General features: G+C 41.9%; 2 protein-coding genes across 3 annotated transcripts in view; one reads left to right on the top strand and one right to left on the bottom strand.

The window, feature by feature from the left end:
- The window catches only part of LOC131937228 (guanine nucleotide-binding protein G(i) subunit alpha), a 50965-nt gene extending 36222 nt beyond the window's left edge, over positions 1-14743 (bottom strand). The window contains exons 1-3 of one of the 2 annotated variants that reach the window (XM_059294485.1): positions 14378-14743; positions 5961-6003; positions 4071-4212 (exon numbers count right to left, since the gene is read on the bottom strand). In XM_059294485.1, the coding sequence (XP_059150468.1) occupies positions 4071-4212; positions 5961-6003; positions 14378-14495 (303 nt within the window). In that variant the 5' untranslated portion in view covers positions 14496-14743. The remainder of the gene's footprint in view (positions 1-4070; positions 4213-5960; positions 6004-14377) is intronic. The other variant, XM_059294486.1, reaches the window with a different exon arrangement.
- Positions 1-24393, top strand: part of LOC131937229 (putative glutathione S-transferase 7) — a 231547-nt gene that overhangs the window by 180504 nt on the left and 26650 nt on the right. The gene's annotated exons all lie outside the window — the stretch shown is intronic.

The raw sequence follows: 24393 nt of genomic DNA, 5'->3' as shown, positions 1-24393 counted from the left end.
ATCACACAGACCAACATACACCATCAGACAGCTACATCACACAGACCAACATACAATACACCATCAGACAAATACATCACACACACCAACATACACCATCAGACAGCTACATCACACACACCAACATACACCATCAGACAAATACATCACACAGACCAACATACACCATCAGACAAATACATCACACAGACCAACATACAATACACCATCAGACAAATACATCACACACACCAACATATACCATCAGACAAATACATCACACAAACACCATTAGACAAATACATCACACAGACCAACATACAATACACCATCAGAAAAATACATCACACAGACCAACATACACCATCAGACAACAACATCACACAGGTAAGTACTCTAAAATCAGAATATAAACGTGTATAAACTAAATAAAGAATATATCTTTTAAACAGATGCATGATGTCTTTAAAGAAATATAGGAATCTCCCAAAAGAACAAGAGCATGTCTCGCTCATTTTCTCCTGCCATCACCATCTATTTTGTTTGAAATAAAACTAGAAAGAAATCCTTTAATGCCACCATCTAATGCTACAATTTTACAATTTTTTATACCACTAAAACTAAAAAAATAGGAACTCCTGGTACAATTGTACCATTAGATTGCAAACAATAAGATATACAGAAAAGCTGATGGTTGTGTAGCTCTACTATATATTTACATTTTGTTGTGTCAATGGGTAGTTAATTTATTTGACATTTTAAGCCTCTTTGCTAAAACAAATGTTTTCTTAGTGTTTTCTTAAGAATATTTCATGTTTAAAATGGGCAAATACCTACTACATACATGTGTTGTATAGGGTCATCTATTTAAGACGTCTACAAATAAATCTGTATTTTAGTCTGTCTTCCCCCTCTATTGATGTGGAAGTGGACAACAAAAATAGTTCTTTAAAAACTTACAATATACACTATATAACAATAAATGATGTGTAAGTGTAGAAAATTATTAGGCTGTGGTAATATACTCTCTGAAAAGGTACTCCAGCTTGTAAAGTAACATTAAGAGCAGAAACCTTTTTCATAAAAGTGTTTAAAATTATATTATTAGCATTACTTTTAGTCACCACTTGCTGCTTCTTGTTAATTTTTTGTTAAGAACAAGAAAATGATGGTTGGTGTGCTTAAAAAACTGTGTTTATAGAACGAAAAAGAGTTGAAATAGCTGTCACCTTTGTTAAGTAAAAAATTGGGACCAAGTGGGCTGCTTGAGAAAAGGTTTGCACAACAGGTTGTAGAAGAGGCTGCCAGAACTCACTCTGTCAGTGTGAAATGAGATACACCTCAAGTTTACCAGCATGCAAAGGTTACATACTACTTTAACCAATCATTAGCTGTCATTTACTCCCAAGCTAGTAGTCTTCAATAGCTTTTTCTTCTCTCTTCTTAATTGTTATATTGGAAGGAATTTCTTCCAACACAACTGAGCATTTTGAGTCAACATGCTATGCGCTATAAATGGCCCATGCATGTGCTCAGACTTCTGCCTGCTTTTCCTTATATAAGTGCTTCCATCTCACACTAATCGGCAAGGCAGAGAGTTTTCTCTCCTGGTTGGATTCATATACCCAGCTAATGAGCCATATCTGCCCGGGGGTTCTGAACTTGGGATTTTGGGTAAGCTCACCCGCCCCTTCGTTTCTTTCATAAAGCAATTTAGTTTAGATGTGATTTACCAGCACCAGCAGTTGGAGAGAATAGTCAGGGTTTTCATAGTTAAAAATTTCAATCTGTAATAGTCAGGGTTTTCATATGATATAGCTGGGTTACAGGCATTCAATACGGGACCTAGTTAGGTCAGATATGGCTGGGATACAGGCATTCAATACAGGACCTAGTTAGGTCAGATATGGCTGGGATACAGGCATTCAATACAGGACCTAGTTAGGTCAGATATGGCTGGGATACAGGCATTCAATACAGGACCTAGTTAGGTCAGATATGGCTGGGATACAGGCATTCAATACAGGACCTAGTTAGGTCAGATATGGCTGGGATACAGGCATTCAATACAGGACCTAGTTAGGTCAGATATGGCTGGGATACAGGCATTCAATACAGGACCTAGTTAGGTCAGATATGGCTGGGATACAGGCATTCAATACGGGACCTAGTTACATTGGATTTTTTCATCCAACTTTCAAAATGTAATAACAAGGTGACAATCTAAAGCAAGCAAAAAAATATTTTGAAAATGTTTAAAATTTTGACCAACCTTCAACAAATGGAAATAGAAATCTAAATGTGCAGTACATTAAAAAAAAAACACCCCTATTTTTGCCTATATTTCAACATTACCTCAGGGTATCATTAAAGTCTTTAAAAAGAAACAAGAACATGAATAAAGAGGATGAAAGAACTGAGCACAACATCAAAAGGTGCTTCAGGTGTTATACACTGCATGTGGTCAGTCAAGTGTTACACGCTGCATGTGGTCAGTCAAGTGTTACACACTGCATGTGGTCAGTCAAGTGTTACACGCTGCATGTGGTCAGTCAAGTGTTACACGCTGCATGTGGTCAGTCAAGTGTTACACACTGCATGTGGTCAGTCAAGTGTTACACGCTGCATGTGGTCAGTCAAGTGTTAAATGTGGTCAGTCAAGTGTTACATGCTGCATGTGGTCAGTCAAGTGTTACATGCTGCATGTGGTCAGTCAAGTGTTACACGCTGCATGTGGTCAGTCAAGTGTTACACGCTGCATGCAGTCAGTCAAGTGTTACACACTGCATGTGGTCAGTCAAGTGTTACACGCTGCATGTGGTCAGTCAAGTGTTACACACTGCATGTGGTCAGTCAAGTGTTACACTCTGCATGTGGTCAGTCAAGTGTTACACGCTGCATGCAGTCAGTCAAGTGTTACACACTGCATGTGGTCAGTCAAGTGTTACACGCTGCATGCAGTCAGTCAAGTGTTACACACTGCATGTGGTCAATCAAGTGTTACACGCTGCATGTGGTCAGTCAAGTGTTACATGCATGTGGTCAGTCAAGTGTTACACGCTGCATGTGGTCAGTCAAGTGTTACACGCTGCATGTGGTCAGTCAAGTGTTACACACTGCATGCAGTCAGTCAAGTGTTACATGCATGTGGTCAGTCAAGTTTTACTGCAAAACTTAGAAAACTAAAGCAAGAGACAGAACCAACTAAGCTTACACTATCTAAAGATGTTACAACAGAATGTTAGCAAGTGATCATAGTGCAGTCAGTCAAGTGTTACACACTGCATGTGGTCAGTCAAGTGTTACACGCTGCATGTGGTCAGTCAAGTGTTACACACTGCATGTGGTCAGTCAAGTGTTACACTCTGCATGTGGTCAGTCAAGTGTTACACGCTGCATGCAGTCAGTCAAGTGTTACACACTGCATGTGGTCAGTCAAGTGTTACACGCTGCATGCAGTCAGTCAAGTGTTACACACTGCATGTGGTCAGTCAAGTGTTACACGCTGCATGTGGTCAGTCAAGTGTTACACGCTGCATGTGGTCAGTCAAGTGTTACACGCTGCATGTGGTCAGTCAAGTGTTACACACTGCATGCAGTCAGTCAAGTGTTACATGCATGTGGTCAGTCAAGTTTTACTGCAAAACTTAGAAAACTAAAGCAAGAGACAGAACCAACTAAGCTTACACTATCTAAAGATGTTACAACAGAATGTTAGCAAGTGATCATAGTGCAAATTGTATACAAACATTACAGTTGAACTCAAGAAATAAACAAACTGAAATAAAAAGACTTGTACTAAACTCATAAAGCAAAGTTCCAATAACAACAATCAACAATGGCTTCAACATTACAATGAAATAATGTCATTGTCAAGCACCACTAGACTAGCTAACACATGCAACACTTGACTGCTCATTTTCTTGACATACTTAGCAGCACACCAGTTAAGAACCAAACCAATGCCCACTCTCAGGTTGGGAGAAAATCTGAAACTAACACATGCAGTACACCAGCTAACAAGCAAACCAATGCTACAGCCCATTCTCAGGTTGGGAGCTGAAACTTAATCAAACAAAAACAAAACTTACAGCTCTGTCATGATGCCCAAACTGAATTTTCAGTTGTCCCATAGCTTTAATGATAGCAATCATAGACTGTATTGCATTGCTATACACAACAGGTTTGTATTGCAAACATTCTTCTTGTGAATAGCCTTTTTCATGTATAATTCTGGGGAAGGAGAAATGAGATATTATTTCAATACAAATAGCGAATAGCTTGAAATGATAATCAGTTGATAATGGTTCAATAGCCTCAGCAAATGGCAAATATGGACAGCTGTGAGTTGTCTTACTATGACAGCTGTGAGTTGTCTTACTATGACAGCTGTTAGTTGTCTTACTATGACAGCTGTGAGTTGTCTTACTATGACAGCTGTGAGTTGTCTTACTATGACAGCTGTGAGTTGTCTTACTATGACAGCTGTGAGTTGTCTTACTATGACAGCTGTGAGTTGTCTTACTATGACAGCTGTGAGTTGTCTTACTATGACAGCTGTGAGTTGTCTTACTATGACAGCTGTGAGTTGTCTTACTATGACAGCTGTGAGTTGTCTTACTATGACAGCTGTGAGTTGTCTTACTATGACAGCTGTGAGTTGTCTTACTATGACAGCTGTGAGTTGTCTTACTATGACAGCTGTGAGTTGTCTTACTATGACAGCTGTGAGTTGTCTTACTATGACAGCTGTGAGTTGTCTTACTATGACAGCTGTGAGTTGTCTTACTATGACAGCTGTGAGTTGTCTTACTATGACAGCTGTGAGTTGTCTTACTATGACAGCTGTGAGTTGTCTTACTATGACAGCTGTGAGTTGTCTTACTATGACAGCTGTGAGTTGTCTTACTATGACAGCTGTGAGTTGTCTTACTATGACAGCTGTGAGTTGTCTTACTATGACAGCTGTGAGTTGTCTTACTATGACAGCTGTGAGTTGTCTTACTATGACGGCTGTGAGTTGTCTTACTATGACAGCTGTGAGTTGTCTTATTATAACAGCTGTTAGTTTTGTCTTACTATGACAGCTGTTAGTTGTCTTACTATGACTAAATAAATATGGACAGCTGTGAGTGGTTGTCTTCCTATGACTAAATAAAGAGTGCAGAGTATGAAAAATAGTCCTCTTTAAATTAATAATGGAATGACATATCCTAATAAACCAGCTGGTATCAATCAATGTTGAACACCACTATCCTCATACAATATCTAAAAACTAATCAATGCTGAACACCACTATCCTCATACAATATCTAAAAACTAATCAATGCTGAACACCACTATCCTCATACAATATGTCAAAAAACTAATCAATGCTGAACACCACTATCCTCATACAATATCTAAAAACTAATCAATGTTGAACACCACTATCCTCATACAATATGTCAAAAAACTAATCAATGCTGAACACCACTATCCTCATACAATATCTAAAAACTAATCAATGTTGAACACCACTATCCTCATACAATATCTAAAAACTAATCAATGCTAAACACCACTATCCTCATACAATATGTCTAAAAACTAATCAATGCTGGAAAACCATAATTCCTTTATCATCTTGCCTAAAAACTAAATCTATGCAGACTTTAGTTTTGTGTTGTCTTAATATTTACCAATGTAAAAAATAAAGGCAGCCAACAATTGGACCAACACAGAGGTAATGTCTGTTTAACTGCCCCCATCGTTTGAACCAAACATGAAAATGATGCCAAAGCTGGACAAAAGAACTGGGGTAAGAAGATGGCCATCAAAGTTTAATACCAGGGCTAGCTTTAATGATAGATGAGCCTGTCCTCCCTTTAGACTGGCCTTAGGCGTAAAGATGCATCAGTCAACTGTCAAGTGGATTGAAAATACACTTGTACAATCTAGAGTAGGTTTAATGAGCTAACACAAGTAATAGTTCCACTTACTTCATCTGTTTTACAATGGTACTTTTTCCAGACTCACCAGCCCCTAAAAGTCAAGTAAAATAAAAAATAAACATTCTAAACCAAAACAAAATAAAACATGGCACATTACACATAATTAAGTAGCATTACTCATTAGGCAGCAGGTACAGTAAGTATCATTATTAACTACAGCTGATTATTCAAAAAGATCTCATTTCAATACATCTATTTAAATGAGGGAAATAAAAAAGTGCAAGACAAATATTGTGAGCCAATGTAGGATTGAATAATATGGGTGTTTTAAAACAAGAACATTAACCTAGTCCAATAAACTTGTGGTATCACTCAATACAGTTGCGCTGGGACGTTTCCCTACTTTTGTTTATCTAGTAATTACTTGGGTGCATCCTGTATCATTGGATTTCATAAGCAATAAACCAATGGGACCATACCTGGTATTAGGCATTACAAACATTACAGCATGAGTATTAAAAAAATAGTAAAATAAAACAGTTATTTATTTTGAAATCCTTTAATCAAATTTTAAATGTTTATGCCATAATAATTTTTGTCTTGACTCCATGCCAGTGGTTTAAATATGGCCAGGGTCAGATACAAGTTATTAATTTTAACTTAACTTGTGTTATAAAATCAATTACGGTTAATTATTAACTACTTCTACTAATCTATATATATAATTCTCTTCTGGGAGACGCTAGAAAACAAGCTGTAAACGCGCTCCCTACCATCCCCACCCCTACATGGTCTTAGTGAGCTGTGGTTCACGCTATGTTTACCTTCGTGGAGTCAGGTTTAGTGACGGCTAATTAGGGGCAGATAATTTAGTTTGAAACGATTTTAAACGTTGGGGGGGGGGGGTATGGTCCTTAACGAGCTACTTAGTGTTTTAAAGAAATATTTTCAGTGTCAGCATTGGTACTGTCGAATTCACAAATTATGAATTACTGAAAAGTAGAAAAAACAACAACTAAATAGTGGCGTATGTTATGACGCGGGCCGGCTCGTTTGTTATATTTTTAATAAAGATATATAATTGGAATTTCTCTCCAGTATTTTACTTTAAAACATTTAATTAAGGTTTGTTATCATCATAAGAAAAATAAAACAAGCATGCTCTAGACATTTCGCTTTAAATTTTGTTAGTTTTAATAGATCTTCATAAAGTAGTTCTTCTACAATAGGTTTTGTAAGACCCTCATTTCAGAAATCAATTTAATTTATAGTAATGCCCTCTAATTAAATTCATGAATCCAATAATATCACTTATTAAAACTGGAAATTTTATTTTAGTAATCTAAAATATGTTTATGTGATTCTTAAATGGTCGAAATTGAGTGAACATCAAGAATGTGTGACAATGACACTGTGTTGCAAACTGCATGAAAACTCTTCTTGTCCGTGATTGTGATGTTATTTTGTCATCTAACAAATGTATACTGTTTCAATTACAATGTTCAAACGTCTAACAAATGCATACAGTTTCAATTACAATGTACAAATGATACACTTTTAGACAATTTTGATCTACATAGAAGAAAATTTCAGCCCTTACAGGAATGTCCAACTAATTTATAATGTCAACTGATTTATACCCAGGGATTTGAGACTTTCAGGTGAGTGGAACTGATGTTGACCTGGATCTGTGTATTTTAATACATAATAATTTACAAATCAGTCTGCTTTGACTGCAAGCAGTCTGCTTTGACTGATCATAATGGAAGCCTATTCTGAACAGGACTCTACTAGGTAAACATCACAGAAATTAAGTACATCTTCAAATAGTTAATGGAGAGCTTCTTTAACAATCTATTCTGTTTTTACAAAGTCAACCTTTTGTAAGGAAAAGTTGGAAAGACCTGATTAGACAAAATCAGTGAACTGACATTTAGGTCAGTTTTAAAAGTAACAGGTAGTTTTAATTGATTCATTTGTGTATTTGGACGAGTAGATTTTGTTTAATGTAACTAAAAAATTTTAATTAGCTTTGTAAAGACTGAAGCCATTATTTAAATTGGTTTCTGTACAACAGGCCTAAGCATACATATTTAAAATTTAAGAGTCTAACATGCAGCATTAGTAGGAATAGTAGGCGTAAAACGGTAAATGAATTAAAATTTTAAATTACTATGAAGGCCTTAACTAAAATGCATCATATAAATCAAACTCAACCATGCTATAGTAATTAATTAGGCCAAGGGCCTGAAGTAGTTAGGCCTACTTTTTTTTCAGCTCCTGTGCCTGTGTCTTAGTCACAATTTGCTTCTAACTTTTAAATTGAATTATATCAGCCCTTTAATTTATAGACCTAATAGGTTCGATTAGGAAATGATTTAAAATTTAGAGACACAAAATAACAAAACAATGGAAAAGGTTTGTCCTAATTCTAAATCCAGAAATAGGCCTAACTAATTTAATAAAAAATTATATAGGCCCTAGATTCTAGATCTAGATCTATCTGCCAAATTTGGTGTTCAAATGTTATTTGTTAGGCCCTAATGATAACTCTAGCTAGATCAAGAATCAAGTGTAGTATTACTCGCTAACTTGGAGGCGTGGTCGGTTGCTAACAACAATATGGCGTCCGGACCGGACGCATGACTTCCAGCGATTTTTTGGCCAAATTCCAGAGACCTTCTACTAATTAAATTTAAAAATGTTTACCACGCGCAAAATGGCGGGATTTCCGTGTCATAACAACAACAATAGGTGGCAGGGTTAGATATGCCAGAAAAGCATTTTAAAATTTGGTTTGGAGAACGGAGGCTAAATTCAAAAGTTGGTTTCATTAAAATAAATAGAATTTGAAAAATATCAACTATGTAGGTACAAAAATGATCATATAAGTAAAGCATTATTAAGTCTATCAGTCTATGTAAAAAGAAAGCAAATATTGTCGGCACTTTTTTTATAAGATCGGCTCTCATATCACAACCAATTTATTTTTATTTTTTAAAAACCACGTGACCGCTATTTGAGATCACTAGTGAGGAACTCTGGGTGCATGGCCACTTAAAAAGTCTAACCTGATTTGTGGTTTTCCTTAGCATCAAGGGTTAGAAGAGTTGTCATGGAGAGATGTGTTGGCCATGGCAGTGAGTGTCAATAAATATTAAATTAAGTAATTTAGTTTAAAATGAACTAAAAACTTCAAAATTAGTGCCTAATGGATTAAATATGGATGTCTATTATTCAGTGGTCATGTTTATATTGAAAATTGCGTAAATTTTAGATTTAGTAAGAAAAACTAAAAACAAGTAGAGGAGTTTACACTTTTCGGACACACACCAAAAATTACGTAGGACCGAACACTTCGTCGGTTTTTGGCTCATAGAAACTTTAATTAGCATGTCTCACGCGAAACCACGGCGCCTGCACGTAAACTGTTCATTTATGAACACTTCCATGTCAAGTACTTCCGTTTCCTTTCTCAAGAATTATTTTTAGAAATTTTTTAACGTTGCATGGTACGCACATTTCTATTTTTACACCAGCCGGATGAAGTGACCTAGGGTTGGACTTAGGGGCAAAACTTAAACCAATCAATGCTTAGCTAAAAGGTTACACTATAAATAGCTTCTATATATGTATGGAACATCGTAAATGTCAAGGTTAATGGGTTTTTTCGTGCTTGAACAATAAAAAAGGGGTGTTCGCTAACTTATTTGGCCTTACATGGGAGCGGACAGCAACACAAAAATATTATTAAATAAGAATTTAGAGCATAAAAGTGGCTGGTTATTGAAGGGAAAGGGTCAAAATAAGGTCAAGAAGGCAGTGGAATGCGAAAGAGGAGGGGGAATCATGTGACCTGGCTGGCTTAGCAGCGTACTGCGCGAGCCGCAATGGCTGAATGGGATGAACTTTGGGAGTGTGGGAAAAAAAAAAGGTTTTATACTATTAAAATTACCTCACAAACAATCAATAACACAATATAAATGCATATAATATATGTTTTTATTCATTAAATTGACTTTAAATTATTCTAAATGAACAAAAAGTGCTATGTCCGATGACGGGTAAAGGTGTCCGAACACATGTAAAACTGTATTACATGTGTTCGAACACACGTTAAGACCCCCAGTCACTATAACAAGAATAGCTTAAGTTCTATGCGTATGAATACAAAATGACACACACATTATTAAAGTAGAACTAGAATACCCGTCATCCGTTGGATAACTGTGGGTTTCGGGGGTCATCCATCAAAAAACATCACGTCTGTCACTCAGAGGCATAGCGACCCTTCCCTGCGCCCGGGGACAAACTTTTCGATTTGAACCCCCCCCCAAGATTTCGATTTTCAACCCCCCCCCCACCCCCTTCAAACTTTTGATGTGCACCCCCCCCCCCCACTCAAACTTTCCATTTGAACCCCCCTCAACCTTTCAATTTATTTTTCCAAACCATTTTGGCGCCCCAACATGTCCCCCCCCCCCACCCCCCCTCCACCTCCCCCCGCCTCCCCTTCCCTCCCGCCCCCCCCCCCCTCCTCGCTACGCTACTGCAGTGTCACTTATCGTCACAAAAAACAGAACCCACATTCAAAAATATGTTTTTTATCTTTTAAAAACACCGAAAACAACGATTTCGGACTATCCCTTCATATATTGACGTCACAGGTGACCTACTCAACTCTACTTCACCTGCCCAGTGTCCCGCCAAGTCTCAGACAACAAAAACGATTCCAGCCAAGCATGTCTCTGACCACACTATCCCTTCATTTGCTTAGGACAAAAAAACAGATGAACCCTACTTCACGTGCCCTGTGCCCCGCGAGGTCCTGATAGTCAACCTTATCATTCACATATAGGGCTTAAGAAAAAATAATTGAAAACGTAAAAAAAAAAAGTTCTATTAATGTTTATGACACTGGCTTTAAAATTTAGCCTTCATTCTCCAAAGCAAATTTTAAAATGCTTTTCTGGCATATCTAGCCCTGGCCACCTATACCATGTTTAAATAATGTGAACACCCGCCATTTTGCTCGTGGTAAACATGGCCTAAAAATGGTAGGAAGTCATTCGTCCGGTCCGTACGCCATATTGTTGTTAGCAGCCGACCACGCCTCCAAGTTAGTGAGTAATCCTACTATATCTAGATATAAAACCTAGATAACAAAAAAATCCCATGTATTCTCGAATTAGTGATCATTGAAGCTAAACAAAGATTTATATAAAAATAATTAAGGCCCGAAATAGATTCTAGATGTAGAATTTACATTAAGTCTAGATCTATGACTCTAGTGACCTAGATCTAGATCTAGATCTAGATCTAGATCTAGAATCTAGGCCCTAGGGCAGGCTAGATTCTCGACAGCTGATCTTTAGATCTAGAGAAATTTATCGTAAAACTAAATGAAAAAGACAGTTGAAAATTGATATAAGTGTTGGAACGTAATAAATACAGCAAACGGACGTATTGTTTAAGTTATAGCCGGCAGAAAATTAGCTTTGTAACGCGTGAAACTTTTGAATGGGCCACAAAGTCTATGATGGGGTCCGCCATTTTTATTGTACCAAAAATGTAAACACATCAAGGGACGTCACTATCCCCACAAAGTTTATTCAAAGTATTAACATTTTTAAAAAAATACGGTTAATTTAACTATGAATAAATCAATAAATTAATTAACGTCTTTAAATAAATTTGTGATCAACAGTTTGTCTGCATTAAAAAATTATTCTCTACCTGCATACTATTTTACAGCTTTCCAGATAGAGTGGAACATATCACAATAGTCAATCAGGCAAACAAACAAATAAATATTCAAACATGTAAACAAACTTGACTTTTAGTAGTATATAGATGGTTGCGGATAGATATGATAGGGTAAAGGAGGGCGTTAAGAGCCGTGTGGTATTAAGCCCCAATCAACACCCCACCCCCACAAAACCCCCAATAACACTGCTAATCTACTTCTGAGGTAACAACCACTGCTGTTCTTTGATAACAGAGAAGCAGAGGATTCATTTTATGTAATTTATGACCCACTTGGTCCAATAGGGAGAGGATGAGACAGGATTTAATCCCACTGCTCTTTCCCTAAAATTTCTCATCTCCATAAAACCATTTTGTGAACTTTTTTTCCAAATAGACATAACTTGGGAAACTTTACTTTGTAATAAACTAAATGATTTTTTCAAGCCCATTCTTTGTTCCTGTATTAGAGCATTGGTTGTTGTACATTTTAACACTATTTTTATAGCTATGGCTAGAATAGTTTTATTTTGGTGAATTTTTTTTGCACAGTAATTATTGGTGCCAAAACAAAATGGCTGACAGTTGTCCCATTTTACCATGCTATAAAGTTTTTATCATTATCAGAGTAAAACTTGACTGATCATTACCATAATGGTTTTATTTGTTAGATAATAACTAAATCTACATGAATACATTAATTTTGTCCACTAGCTTGCCTGTTTAGAAAAGTTATAACAGATACTGTTATGTGGCTCTTGAAACCCTAAGTGCAAGTTTCTCATTTATTAGACCACTGAATATGACACTGGTATAGGAATAGTTAACACAAAATGTATTAATTGTTAAACAGACTTGTGTCTAAATGATAGAAATACAATTCTAACCTGCTAAAAAGTAAAAATTCAGCCATCTGATGTTAACAAGGTAATTTTTAAAATGGTACATGTACTTATTACCCCTAAGGGGCAATACAGCCGACTCAGCCCCCACCTGTTTCTAACCAACCATAAAACTTCTAATCTCTTTGTAGGTAACAGGAATAAATGCTCTTAGGTCTCAGCCAATCTGGGGTGGTATGTTATGTAATTTATGACCCTCATGGTCCAGCATAGAAGTAAACAGACACATTAATACCACTGCTCCCCCCTTACAATTTCTTACCCCCATGATACCCAGCCCCCACCAGTTTCTGGCCCACCATAAAACTTCATCTCTTTGTAGGTAACATGGATTACAGTTACAGATCTCAGACAATCTGGGGTGGCATGTTATGTAATATATGACCTTCATGGTCTAGCAGGGTGGAGACAAAAGAGGAATCAGTACCACTGCTCTCCCCTCACATTTTCTCACCTCCATGAAAGCCAGACCCCACCTGTACCTACCCCATCATAAAACTTCATCTCTTTGTAGGTAACATGGACTTAGTTCTTAGATCTCAGCCAACCAGAGATAGCATCTCCTTATGTAATTTATGGCCCTCAGGGTCCAGCAAGGAGAACAAAGGTGAAACCAGTACCACTGCTCTCCCCTCACAATTTCTCACCCCAATGATACCCAGCCCCCACCTGTATCTAACCCACCATAAAACTTATCTCTTTGTAGGTAGCATGGAGTTAGTTCTTAGATCTCAGCCAACCAGAGATAGCATCTCCTTATGTAATTTATGGCCCTCAGGGTCCAGCAAGGAGAACAAAGGGGAAACCAGTACAACTGCTCTCCCCTCAACATTTCTCACCTCCATGTCATGTTATGTAACACATGGCTTATCAGGGGAAAGCATTAAGGCAGATTAGTTAGTACCACCCCTTTTTACATACAAGAATGTTAACTCTGGACAGCTACACACTAGTATACTAGCTACACACTAGGCATACTAATGTGCCTACTGCAAACTACTAGACTTTAGGGCTTAGGCCCTATGTACACCTGTAATTGTATCAATTGTAGACTGGGCCCATTGGGGCCTAGTGATAGCTAGTATCAGTTAAAGTGTGTGTACACAGCATTAACTATTTTGGGGTTAGAAATTAATTATTTTTATTGCGGTGTTAGTCTAAACTAGGAGATAATACTTATTGCCCCATCGCCCGGCTCCTTTCACCCCAAATGCTGATTTTGGGGGTATGACAATAAATGTTCAATTAAACCCATTTAAAGTATATTTAATACACTTTGTTATTATTTTTATATTGTGTAAGATATGTTAGAATAATTTTGCCATATTTTCAATACTAAAAAATTCTTAGATTAGTAGAAATCTTTAAAAATGTACAGGTGCTAAAAAGTGTGGCTCTTAACGCCCTCCTTTACCCTACTTTTTTTTGTTTTCTATGTTAAGCGGTTACTGAATGAGACCGCATGGAATTTTTACGTTGCGTTTTTTCGCTATGTGTGTCCGAAAAGTGTAAGCTCCTCTAGATATCTCTAGATCTGGATCTCTAGACTCTCTAGATCTAGAGTAGATACAAGATACTTGAAGATAGAGCTATGTTGAATGTTGATATAGATAGTAGATTCTATATAGAATCTAGTTTAGTCTAAACTTTAGAGAGCTAGAGGAGAGTTAGAGCTGACACACCAGTCCCCACCCCTCTTTCCCAATCAACAAGCAACCTCTTCTCCCCTTATTTCAAACAATTATTTACTTACTGGTTGTTAATCACGTTGGTAATCAAAAGTATTTCACTGAAAATTAAAATAAGACAACCACTTACCGAGAAGCAGTAATTTCACTTCACGGGCCGCCTTTTCTCCATCCATACGCAACGATTTGTCGATTTGTTTTGATCTCTCTACTGCAGCTTTGTCCTCTTGGCTGGATACACAACCCATTTTCGGAGAATTGGTACACAGTTTGACTTTTTACAAGTGTAAAATTATTTAAATAATCCTAATTGAATTAAATCAAACGAAAACGTTAATCCGTAAACACATTCATGCAGGGTTTTTTTAACCGATTTTATAAACATTGAAACTCTCCTAGATCTATGTGTTTTTAATCGGCTTCTCCGCTTCCTCTTAGCATTTGAAGAAACGGATGCCCGGATGAGACATCGGTACTTGCGCAGTGAAGTTACAATTCGGTTGAAATTCCTTTCACAACAAATGAAACAAATTTTTCGATTTCTAGATCTAGATCTACATTAATTTTTTTTCAATGATATTGTTATCCATATCGCTAAAAGAATGTGCGAATAAAGCTAGTTTACATTTTAAACACTAAGCTTAAAAAAAAATATTCGTTAAATAGTCAATTGAAAACAAATCAAAAGTAAATATTTAAAAAGTAGACGACAAAATTTAAAACTGCATCAACTACACTAAACCTAAAAGATCTAGATTTCTAGATTCTATATTTAATTAGGTTTTTTTTTTTTAATTTGGTGTTAAATATATCTAAAACGAAGGCTTTGCGTAGTTTCTAAAGCAGCCCTTTCGCATTTTTTAAACAATTTAGATTCTACATTGATCTACGAGTGCGAACTTTTTAACACAAAATAAATGCTTGTCTAAAGAGATATTCAAATTTAGGCCTGCATTGACGAACCATTCAAGCAAATTTGCCGCGCATTCTTTTGATAACTGCGTACTTTAGTCTCCTTAGTAAAACTTAAAAGGGAACATTATCTATAGGCTGCTCTAGGGCAGTTGATTTTAAATTTAAATGCCTTAGTAAAATAGGTCACCCAATATCCAAAAGCTTTAATTTAGTCGGTAGCCTAGTAGATCTACGATCTAGCAAATTGTTATAATGTAGAATTGTGGATCACAAACCGCTAGGTCATTAGAGGTAGTTGAAGAAACACTTTTTTGTATGTAAATGTGATTAGTGACATTAATGATGTGATATTATTGCATTCTCCTGCCCAAGTTTAATTTATGTTTAACTAAATTTCTTTTTTAAAAAAACAATTTAAAAACATGCTGTCTACTGTCTAGTGAATGGAATGACGTTACTTGACTGTGACGATGGGGTAGGTAGTAGGTACGGTGAAAATCTGTGGAAAGCGTTGCATGTTGTTACATTTTCTCGATACAGTAGGCCAGGACTACATACCGCCGCCTCCTTAACTAATCATATAGCTTTATAAGAGATGTTTTAAAGTGAAAGCCAACTTTATATAGAGAATATAGAAGCTTTCTTGCGCTAGTGCCTGTTTTTGTGCCCAAGACACAATGGGCAGATAAGTTCATCTTTTTCAACGACCACTGCATACAGGGGGATAGTATGGTCGGCACTATGCCCAGCCACCTTCCCAAGCGTGAGCTAGGTACCCAATAGAGCTGGATGGACTCTGTGACGACCTACAAACTCCAGCCCTGGATCCGAACATGGACTCTAAGATTAGCAGGTGTGAGCTTTATTATTTGACCACGCCCTCCCTCATTCCGATTAATATCACAACATGTAATATACACTTTATAACGGGGCAAACAAACAATTTATTTTTTAAACTATCGCTTTCCTCGATAGCCACGAATAAAAAAAGAGCCAAAATGGCCGTTTGTTTTACCGCACTGAACAAGCACTTTAGAAAGACTTTACTGTTTAAATTTGAAATTACGGGGAGATCACTATCAGAAAAAAAAGTTTTTAACTAATGAAACGATTATCTCTAAAGCTGAACCGTCAAAATGTATAATTTTATTTAATTCGATTCGTATTTCAGTTAATAAAAAAATAGCGTGTCGATGCATGCTACATCGATCACGAACGAAATGAAATTTATATAATTTATATAGAAAATATATACTTTTAACAGTGTCCGCCCCCCCCCCCCCCCCAAATTTGAAGTGCCCCCCCCCGAGAAAAAAGTCAGGAAGAAACATTGATCGACCAACTTTCTAAAACAACAGCAGACAAGACGTATACCCTGATTCGTGCAGTAAACAAACTTTGGCTGTCAAATCCTACCACTGATCTCCTTCCCTAGTTGATAATATTTACCTTCTCCGTTACTAATATCACAATGTTTACCTTCTCCGTGACTAATATCACAATGTTTACCTTCTCCGTTACTAATATCACAATGTTTACCTTCTCCGTTACTAATATCACAATGTTTACCTGCTCCATGGCTAATATAACTAACAATAGAATGCAGTGCTTAAAACTAATGTTACCATTCTGTTGACAGTTTTTATTTGATTTTAGCTAGACTTGGTATCTCATCCTTATCACTATATTTGTTACCACAAAATGTCACCACACTACCATCAGACACCACACCACCATCAAACACCACACCACCAAAACACCACACCACCATCAGACACCACCATCAGACACCACACCACCATCAGACACAACCATCAGACACCACACCACCATCAGACACCACCATCAGACACCACACCACCATCAGACACCACACCACCATCAGACACCACACCACCATCAGACACCACCATCAAACACCACACCACTATCAGACACCACACCACCATCAAACACCACACCACCATCAGACACCACACCACCATCAGACACCACCATCAGACACCACACCACCATCAGACACCACACCACCAAAACACCACCACCATCAGACACCACACCACCATCAGACACCACACCACCATCAGACACCACACCACCATCAGACACCACACCACCATCAGACACCACACCACCATCAAACACCACACCACCATCAGACACCACCATCAAACACCACACCACCATCAGACACCACACCACCATCAGACACCACCATCAAACACCACACCACTATCAGACACCACACCACCATCAAACACCACACCACCATCAGACACCACACCACCATCAGACACCACCATCAGACACCACACCACCATCAGACACCACACCACCAAAACACCACCACCATCAGACACCACACCACCATCAGACACCACACCACCATCAGACACCACACCACCATCAGACACCACACCACCATCAGACACCACCAAACACCACACCACCATCAGACACCACCATCAGACACCACCATCAAACACCACACCACCATCAGACACCCTACCACCATTAGACACCACACCACCATCAGACACCCTACCACCATCAGACACCAAACCACCATCAGACACCACACCACCATCAGACACCACCAAACACCACACCACCATCAGACACCACACCACCATCAGACACCACCAAACACCACACCACCATCAGACACCACCATCAAACACCACACCACCATCAGACACCCTACCACCATCAGACACCACACCACCATCAGACACCACCATCAAACACCACACCACCATCAGACACCACCATCAGACACCACACCACCATCAGACACCCTACCACCATCAGACACCACACCACCATCAAACACCACCATCAAACACCACACCACCATCAGACACCACCATCAGACACCACACCACCATCAGACACCACCATCAAACACCACACCACCATCAGACACCACCATCAGACACCACACCACCATCAGACACCACCATCAGACACCACACCACCATCAGACACCACACCACCATCAGACACCACACCAGCATCAAACACCACACCACCATCAGACACCACACCACCATCAGACACCACCATCAAACACCACACCACCATCAGACACCACACCACCATCAAACACCACACCACCATCAGACACCACCATCAGACACCACCATCAAACACCACTATCAGACACCACACCACCATCAGACACCACACCACCATCAGACACCACCATCAGACACCACACCACCATCAGACACCACACCACCATCAGACACCACACCAGCATCAAACACCACACCACCATCAGACACCACACCATCAAACACCACACCACCATCAGACACCCTACCACCATCAGACACCACACCACCATCAGACACCACACCACCATCAGACACCACCATCAAACACCACACCACCATCAGACACCACCATCAAACACCACACCACCATCAGACACCACACCACCATCAGACACCACACCACCATCAGACACCACACCACCATCAGACACCACCATCAAACACCACACCACCATCAGACACCCTACCACCATCAGACACCACACCACCATCAGACACCATACCACCATCAGACACCACACCACCATCAGACACCACCATCAAACACCACACCACCATCAGACACCACCATCAGACACCGCCATCAAACACCACACCACCATCAGACACCACCATCAGACACCACACCACCATCAGACACCACATCACCAGACACCACCATCAGACACCACACCACCTTCAGACACCACACCACCATCAGACACCACCATCAAACACCACCATCAAACACCACACCACCATCAGACACCCTACCACCATCAGATACCACACCACCATCAGACACCACCATCAAACACCACCATCAGACACCACACCACCATCAGACACCACCATCAAACACCACACCACCATCAGACACCACACCACCATCAGACACCCTACCACCATCAGACACCACCATCAAACACCACACCACCATCAGACACCCTACCACCATCAGACACCACACCACCATCAGACACCACCATCAAACACCACACCACCATCAGACACCACTATCAGACACCACACCACCATCAGACACCACCATCAAACACCACACCACCACCAGACACCACCATCAGACACCACACCACCATCAGACACCACCTTCAGACACCACACCACCATCAGACACTACACCACCACCAGACACAACCATCAGACACTACACCACCATCAGACACCACACCACCATCAGACACCACCATCAAACACCACACCACCATCAGACACCACCATCAGACACCACCATCAGACACCACACCACCATCAGACACCACACCACCATCAAACACCACCATCAGACACCACACCACCATCAGACACCACCATCAAACACCACACCACCATCAGACACCACCATCAAACACCACTATCAGACACCACACCACCAGCAGACACCACCATCAGACACCACACCACCATCAGACACCACACCACCATCAGACACCACACCACCATCAGACACCACCATCAAAAAACACACCAGCATCAGACACCCTACCACTATCAGACACCACACCACCATCAGACACCCTACCACCATCAGACACCACACCACCATCAGACACCACCATCAAACACCACCATCAAACACCACACCACCATCAGACACCACACCACCATTAGACACCACCATCAAACACCACACCACCATCCACACCACCATCAGACACCACACCACCATCAGACACCCTACCACCATCAGACACCACACCACCATCAGACACCCTACCACCATCAGACACCACACCACCATCAGACACCACCATCAAACACCACACCACCATCAGACACCACACCACCATCAGACACCACCATCAAACACCACACCACCATCCACACCACCATCAGACACCACACCACCATCAGACACCCTACCACCATCAGACACCACACCACCATCAGACACCCTACCACCATCAGACACCACACCACCATCAGACACCGTACCACCATCAGACACCACACCACCATCAGACACCACACCACCATCAGACACCACCATCAAACACCACACCACCATCAGACACCACCATCAAACACCACACCAACATCAGACACCACCATCAAACACCACACCACCATCAGACACCACACCACCATCAGACACCACCTTCAGACACCACACCACCATCAGACACTACACCACCATCAGACACCACCATCAAACACCACACCACCATCAGACACCCTACCACCATCAGACACCACACCACCATCAGACACCATACCACCATCAGACACCACACCACCATCAGACACCACCATCAAACACCACACCACCATCAGACACCACCATCAGACACCACACCACCATCAGACACCGCCATCAAACACCACACCACCATCAGACACCACCATCAGACACCACACCCCATCAGACACCACATCACCAGACACCACCATCAGACACCACACCACCTTCAGACACCACACCACCATCAGACACCACCATCAAACACCACCATCAAACACTACACCACCATCAGACACCCTACCACCATCAGATACCACACCACCATCAGACACCACCATCAAACACCACCATCAGACACAACACCACCATCAGACACCACCATCAAACACCACACCACCATCAGACACCACACCACCATCAAACACCACCATCAAACACCACCATCAGACACCACACCACCATCAGACACCACCATCAGACACCACACCACCATCAGACACCCTACCACCATCAGACACCACCATCAAACACCACACCACCATCAGACACCCTACCACCATCAGACACCACACCACCATCAGACACCACCATCAAACACCACACCACCATCAGACACCACTATCAGACACCACACCACCATCAGACACCACCATCAAACACCACACCACCACCAGACACCACCATCAGACACCACACCACCATCAGACACCACCTTCAGACACCACACCACCATCAGACACTACACCACCACCAGACACAACCATCAGACACTACACCACCATCAGACACCACACCACCATCAGACACCACCATCAAACACCACACCACCATCAGACACCACCATCAGACACCACCATCAGACACCACACCACCATCAGACACCACACCACCATCAAACACCACCATCAGACACCACACCACCATCAGACACCACCATCAAACACCACACCACCATCAGACACCACCATCAGACACCACCATCAAACACCACTATCAGACACCACACCACCAGCAGACACCACCATCAGACACCACACCACCATCAGACACCACACCACCATCAGACACCACCATCAAAAAACACATCCGCATCAGACACCCTACCACTATCAGACACCACACCACCATCAGACACCCTACCACCATCAGACACCACACCACCATCAGACACCACCATCAAACACCACACCACCATCAGACACCACACCACCATTAGACACCACCATCAAACACCACACCACCATCCACACCACCATCAGACACCACACCACCATCAGACACCCTACCACCATCAGACACCACACCACCATCAGACACCCTACCACCATCAGACACCACACCACCATCAGACACCACCATCAAACACCACACCACCATCAGACACCACACCACCATCAGACACCACCATCAAACACCACACCACCATCCACACCACCATCAGACACCACACCACCATCAGACACCCTACCACCATCAGACACCACACCACCATCAGACACCCTACCACCATCAGACACCACACCACCATCAGACACCGTACCACCATCAGACACCACACCACCATCAGACACCACACCACCATCAGACACCCCCATCAAACACCACACCACCATCAGACACCACACCACCATCAGACACCACACCACCATCAGACACCACACCACCATCAGACACCACACCACCATCAGACACCACCATCAGACACCACACCACCATCAGACACCACACCACCATCAGACACCACCATCAGACACCACACCACCATCAAACACCACACCATCATCAAACACCACACCACCATCAGACACCACCATCAGACACCACCATCAGACACCACACCACCATCAGACACCACACCACCATCAGACACCACACCACCATCAGACACCACACCACCATCAGACACCACACCACCATCAGACACCACACCACCATCAAACACCACACCACCATCAAACACCACACCACCATCAGACACCACCATCAGACACCACCATCAGACACCACACCACCATCAAACACCACACCACCATCAGACACCACACCACCATCAGACACCACACCACCATCAAACACCACACCACCGTCAGACACCACACCACCATCAGACACCACCATCAAACACCACACCACCATCAGACACCACCATCAGACACCACACCACCATCAGACACCACACCACCATCAGACACCACACCAGCATCAAACACCACACCACCATCAGACACCACACCATCAAACACCACACCACCATCAGACACCCTACCACCATCAGACACCACACCACCATCAGACACCACACCACCATCAGACACCACCATCAAACACCACACCACCATCAGACACCACCATCAAACACCACACCACCATCAGACACCACACCACCATCAGACACCACACCACCATCAGACACCACACCACCATCAGACACCACCATCAAACACCACACCACCATCAGACACCCTACCACCATCAGACACCACACCACCATCAGACACCATACCACCATCAGACACCACACCACCATCAGACACCACCATCAAACACCACACCACCATCAGACACCACCATCAGACACCGCCATCAAACACCACACCACCATCAGACACCACCATCAGACACCACACCACCATCAGACACCACATCACCAGACACCACCATCAGACACCACACCACCTTCAGACACCACACCACCATCAGACACCACCATCAAACACCACCATCAAACACCACACCACCATCAGACACCCTACCACCATCAGATACCACACCACCATCAGACACCACCATCAAACACCACCATCAGACACCACACCACCATCAGACACCACCATCAAACACCACACCACCATCAGACACCACACCACCATCAGACACCCTACCACCATCAGACACCACCATCAAACACCACACCACCATCAGACACCCTACCACCATCAGACACCACACCACCATCAGACACCACCATCAAACACCACACCACCATCAGACACCACTATCAGACACCACACCACCATCAGACACCACCATCAAACACCACACCACCACCAGACACCACCATCAGACACCACACCACCATCAGACACCACCTTCAGACACCACACCACCATCAGACACTACACCACCACCAGACACAACCATCAGACACTACACCACCATCAGACACCACACCACCATCAGACACCACCATCAAACACCACACCACCATCAGACACCACCATCAGACACCACCATCAGACACCACACCACCATCAGACACCACACCACCATCAAACACCACCATCAGACACCACACCACCATCAGACACCACCATCAAACACCACACCACCATCAGACACCACCATCAGACACCACCATCAAACACCACTATCAGACACCACACCACCAGCAGACACCACCATCAGACACCACACCACCATCAGACACCACACCACCATCAGACACCACCATCAAAAAACACACCAGCATCAGACACCCTACCACTATCAGACACCACACCACCATCAGACACCCTACCACCATCAGACACCACACCACCATCAGACACCACCATCAAACACCACCATCAAACACCACACCACCATCAGACACCACACCACCATTAGACACCACCATCAAACACCACACCACCATCCACACCACCATCAGACACCACACCACCATCAGACACCCTACCACCATCAGACACCACACCACCATCAGACACCCTACCACCATCAGACACCACACCACCATCAGACACCACCATCAAACACCACACCACCATCAGACACCACACCACCATCAGACACCACCATCAAACACCACACCACCATCCACACCACCATCAGACACCACACCACCATCAGACACCCTACCACCATCAGACACCACACCACCATCAGACACCCTACCACCATCAGACACCACACCACCATCAGACACCGTACCACCATCAGACACCACACCACCATCAGACACCACACCACCATCAGACACCACCATCAAAC

This window comes from Physella acuta, unplaced genomic scaffold (genome assembly GCF_028476545.2).
Source record: "Physella acuta isolate Inbredline_101_S28 unplaced genomic scaffold, ASM2847654v3 ptg000204l, whole genome shotgun sequence".
NCBI classification, from domain to species: domain Eukaryota; kingdom Metazoa; phylum Mollusca; class Gastropoda; family Physidae; genus Physella; species Physella acuta.
Note: the sequence above shows the minus strand (reverse complement) of the source record. Positions and strands in the feature narration are given on the sequence as shown.